The 4,947-nt window shown below is 64.5% G+C and overlaps 1 protein-coding gene across 1 annotated transcript in view; it reads right to left on the bottom strand.

Annotated features, from left to right (window-relative positions):
- RBCK1 (RANBP2-type and C3HC4-type zinc finger containing 1) overlaps positions 1–4,450 on the bottom strand; it is a 7,405-nt gene extending 2,955 nt beyond the window's left edge. The window contains exons 1-4 of the mRNA XM_026050922.1: positions 4,361–4,450; positions 2,741–2,990; positions 1,539–1,633; positions 1,283–1,456 (exon numbers count right to left, since the gene is read on the bottom strand). Coding sequence (XP_025906707.1) covers positions 1,283–1,456; positions 1,539–1,633; positions 2,741–2,990; positions 4,361–4,450 — 609 coding nt within the window. The remainder of the gene's footprint in view (positions 1–1,282; positions 1,457–1,538; positions 1,634–2,740; positions 2,991–4,360) is intronic.
- Positions 4,451–4,947: the final 497 nt, after the last annotated feature.

The following is a 4,947-nucleotide window of genomic DNA, read 5'->3' as shown; positions in this document are numbered from 1 at the left end:
CTGCAGTGCAAGTGCATCCCCAGCTGCAAGTGCATCTCCAGCTGCAAGTGCATCCCCAACTGCAGTGCAAGTGCATCCCCAACTGCAGTGCAAGTGCATCTCCAGCTGCAAGTGCATCTCCAGCTGCAGTGCAAGTGCATCCCCAGCTGCAAGTGCATCCCCAGCTGCAAGTGCAAGTGCATCTCCAGCTGCAAGTGCATCCCCAGCTGCAGTGAAAGTGCATTCCCAAGTGCAAATGCATCCCCAACTGCAACTGCATCCGCAGCTGCAACTGCACCCCAGCTGCAAGTGCATCCCCAACTGGAGTGCAAATGCATCCCCAGCTGCAAGTGCATTCCCAAGTGCAAGTGCATTCCCAAGTGCAAGTGCACCCCCAGCTGCAGTGGAAGTGCATCCCAACTGCAAGTGCATCCCCAACTGCAACTGCATCCCCAGCTGCAAGTGCATCCCCAACTGCAGTGCAAGTGCATCCCCAGCTGCAAGTGCATCTCCAGGTACAAGTGCATCCGCAATGCAAATGCATCCCAACTGCAAGTGCATGCCCAGATCCAACTGCAACTGCATCCCCAGCTGCAACTGCACCCCAGCTGCAAGTGCATCCCCAACTGGAGTGCAAATGCATCCCCAACTGCAACTGCATCCCCAGCTGCAAGTGCATCCCCAAGTTCAAGTGCATCCCCAGCTGCAAGTGCACCCCCAACTGCAAGTGCATCCCCAACTGCAGTGCAAGTGCATCCCAACTGCAAGTGCATCCCCAAGTGCAAATGCTTCCGCCATGCAATGCATCCGCAGCTGCAGCAAGGGGCAGTCCCGCCCCTTGCAGCCCCCCGCTGCACCCAGTGCCCACCCGGCCGCAGGGGATGCGGGGCGGGGGGACGCGCGGGCGCCGGTGCCAGTGCAGGGACATGCAGGGGCGCTGGGGATGAGGCTTTAATGGGGGCAGCTGCAGCTGCAGCTGCTGGCGGCGGCTGCGCCGCGCGCTGCAGAACCCGGCAGCCCCGCATCGGTTAGTGGCTGCAGCACTGGCTGCAGCTGCGGGCRCTGCGGCGCAGCAGGAGGCTGCACCCGGCACCCTGCCCTGCTGCAAGCTGCTGCAGCAACGCACCCCCCATGCATTCCCGCTAGAGCTGGACGTGCTGTGCATGCACCGCAGCACCCGCACCAGCTGCASGAGCTGCACCAGGGCCCGAGAAGCAGGGCGGGCACCGCGCAACGGGGTCKGGCGCCTGCAACCCCAGTGCATGCMAATCCTGCAGCAGAGGATCCCCGCGGGCGCCGCTACCTGCTGGTACTGCAGCACRGCCTCCTGCTCCTGCTGCATGCGCCGCAGCTCCGCCGCGTCGGGCGTGTAGCTGTCGGGCACCACGTAGTCGGCGGGCCGGTCGGCGCTGCACATCTCGCAGCCCGGCCGCGTGGGCTTGTTGATGAAGGTGCATTTGGGGCACGACCAGCCCGCCTGCGGAGCACAGGATGCAGGTTGCCGGTGCAGGAAAAGCTGCATGGGTGCGGGGGGGCTCCCGTGCAGCATGTTGCATTACCTGCACCCGCAGGTCGTCCCCGAAGGGGTCGCTGAGCTGCAGCGTGTCCAGCTGGTGGTTGATGTCACCTGCGTCCTGCCGCCTGCTGCTGCCCGCTGCAAGGCAAGGCTGCATGCAGGGGCTGCACTGCATGCAGGAGCCTGCGGCAAGCCGGGAGTGCTGCATGCAACGGCCTCCCCACAGCCCTGCAGTGCTGGCTGCATTGCTGCCTGCAGCGGAGCCCGGGTCACCAGTGGGGCCTCCCTGCACTGCATGGGACCCCATGCACCAGGAGCACTGCAGCCTTTGCACCCACACCAGCAAGCAGGGCATGCTGCACGCTTGCAGGACACGCTGCAAGGCGCATTGTCMCCCCCCCCGCCCCCGCACGCTGCAGATGGGCTGCAGGGGAGCAGACACCGATGCAATGCGCCAGGCCGCAGTAGCACCAATGCGGCACAGGCTGCAGGGGAGGAGACCCTGATGCAGCACGTCAGGTCGCAGCAGCATCTATGCAGCGCGGGCTGCAGTGGGGCTATGCATCGATGCAGCACACATGGCTGCAGCAGCACCAATGCATCACAGGTGGCAGGGGAGCMGACACTGATGCATCACGCCAGGCTGCAGCAGAACTGATGCATCGCGTTGGGCTGCGGCAGCACCAATGCAACACAGGCGGCAGGGGATCAGGCTCCTTGCAGCACACCAGGCTGCAGCAGCACCGATGCAGCACAGGCTGCGGGGGGGGTAGGTACCGATGCATCATGCCGGGCCGCGCCAGCACCGATGCAGCACAGGCTGCAGGGGATCAGACCCTAATGCAGCACAGGCTGCAGCAACACCAATGCATCATGCTGGGCTGCAGCAGCACCAATGCAACGCAGGCTGCAGGAAACCAGGCCCCATGCAGCACGCCAGGCTGCAGCAGCACTGATGCAGCGCAGGCTGCAGGGGGGGGGAGGTACCGATGCATCATACCGGGCCGCGCCAGCACCGATGCAGCACAGGCTGCRGGGKATCAGACCCTAATGCAGCACCGGCTGCAGCAACACCAATGCATCATGCCGGGGCTGCAGCAGCACCAATGCAACACAGGCTGCAGGGGCTCAGACCCCAATGCGTCACGCCGGGCTGCAGCAGCACCGATGCAGCGCAGGCTGCAGTGGCTCAGACCCCATGCACCACGCAAGGCTGCAACACCACCGATGCAACACGCGCCGCACCTCGCACGCTGGGCAGCGTGCTGGCCTTGCGATYGCCACCACCGTCGCTGCAGCGCGCCAGGCTGCGCGCCCGCTCCTCCCTGCAGCGCTGCTCCGAGAGCTGCACCGTCCGGGCCAGCAGCAGGTAGAGGAAGGCGGTGTCGCCGTGCCGCCGCACGCCGTACGAGGCCACGCTGCGCTCGTCGGCGCACAGGCACTGCCCGATGATCCAGCGCTGCACCAGCGGGTGGAAGCCGAACTCCTCGAACACCTGCGGGGGCACGGGGCAGCTTGCAGCAGCTTGCAGCAGCTTGCAACACCTTGCAGCAGCTTGCAGCAGCTCGCAGCAGCTCTCAGCAGCTTGCATCAGCTTGCAACAGCTCTCAGCAGCTCTCAGCAGCTCGCAACAGCTTGCAACAGCTCGCAGCAGCTTGCAACAGCTCGCAGCAGCTTGCAACACCTTGCAGCAGCTTGCAACAGCTCGCAGCAGCTCTCAGCAGCTTGCAGCAGCTCTCAGCAGCTTGCAACAGCTTGCAGCAGCTCACAGCAGCTTGCAGCAGCTTGCAACACCTTGCAACAGCTTGCAGCAGCTTGCAACAGCTCGCAGCAGCTTGCAGCAGCTCGCAGCGGCTCAGAGTAGATCGCAGCAGCTCGCAGCAGCTTGCAGCAGTTCACAGCAGCTTGCAGGAGCTGACAGCACCTTGCAGCAGCTTGCAACAGCCCGCAGCAGCTCGGAGTGGCTTGGAGCAGCTTGCAACAGCTTGCAGCAGGTTTCAGCGGCTCAGAGCATATCGCAGCAGCTTGCAGCAGCTCAGAGCAGCTTGCAGCAGCTTGGAGCAAATCATAGCAGCTTGCAGCAGCTTGCAACGGCTCGGAGCAGCTTACAGCAGGTTGCTGTGGGTTGTGGCAGCTTGGAGCTGCTCGCAGCAGGTTGCAGCAGCTCACAGCAGCTTGCAGCAGCTTGAAGCGGCTCGCAGCAGCTTGCATCACCTCTGAGTGGCTTGCAGCAGCTTGCAACACCTTGCAACACCTTGCAGCAGCTTCCAGCAGCTTCCAGCAGCTCAAAGAGGCTTGCAGCAGCTCGCAACACCTTGCAGCAGCTCGCAACACCTTGCAGCAGCTTGCAGCAGCTTGAAGCAGCTTGAAGCAGCTCGCAGCAGCTTGCAGTGGCTTGCAGAGGCTTGCAATGGCTCAGAGCAGCTTGGAGCAGCTTGCAGCAGCTTGGAGCAGCTTGCAGCAGCTCGTAGCATCCTGCAGCAGCTCACAGCAGCTTGCAGCGGCTTGCAGCATCCTGCAGCAGCTCGGAGCAGCTTGCAGCAGCTCACAGCAGCTTGCAGCGGCTCGCAGCATCCTGCAGCAGCTTGCAGCAGCGCTCGCCGCCACGCGCCCGGTGCTCCCCGCAGCCCTGCACCCGGCCCTCATGCCCAGCAAGCCCCATGCATTCATGCACGAGTCAAGGGAACCTGCATGGGGCTGCAGGAAGCGGCGCCCCATGCGCCTGCATCCGCGGTGCATCCCATCTCCCCGCCCACAGCTGCTGCAGCTGCAGCGCCTCCCATCTCCCCGCCCGCATTTGCTGCATCCGCAGCGCATCCCCGCTCCCGCGCAGCCCTGCACCGCGCCGCCGCCGCCGCTCCCTACCTGCTGCTTCAGCGCTGCAATGGTGGTGTGCGGCTGCACCCGCAGCACCACGGTCGCCGAGCTCGTGGCGTCCTCCACCACCACCCGCATGCTGCAGGGGACACGCGGCAGCGTCAGCCGCAGGGCGCTGCATGCACAGCCCTCCTCCCCGCCCAACCTGCTGCAGCTGCAATGCATCCCGTSGCCCTGCGCCCGCTGCGGGGGGTGGCACCGGCTGCACTGTTGCAGCCTGGGATGCAGCCCTGCAGCGGGCGACTGCTGCCTGCGCCCCAATGCAGCACCGTGCCCCCAGGCTGCAGCCGCTGCATTTGCAGGCGCCGCAGCGCCAGGAGCTGCATGTAGCGTTCCTGTTGCATTTCCGCCACATTCCCGCTGCATTCCCAATGCATTCCCAATGCATTCCCAATGCATTTCCAATGAATTCCCGTCACATTCCCTCTGCTTTCCCGCTGCATTCCCAGTGCATTTCCGCTGCATTTCTGCCGCTTTCCTGACGCATTCCCTCTGCATTCCCAGTGCTCAGGGGTGCGGCTGCACCGGGGCCGCCCCATGCATGCGCCGTCGCAGCACAGCACAGGTGCCATTCC

Source organism: Nothoprocta perdicaria, unplaced genomic scaffold (genome assembly GCF_003342845.1).
Source record: "Nothoprocta perdicaria isolate Ctin4 unplaced genomic scaffold, notPer1 scaffold_713, whole genome shotgun sequence".
Taxonomy (NCBI): Eukaryota; Metazoa; Chordata; class Aves; order Tinamiformes; family Tinamidae; genus Nothoprocta; species Nothoprocta perdicaria.
This window is presented reverse-complemented; position numbering and strand designations above follow the sequence as displayed.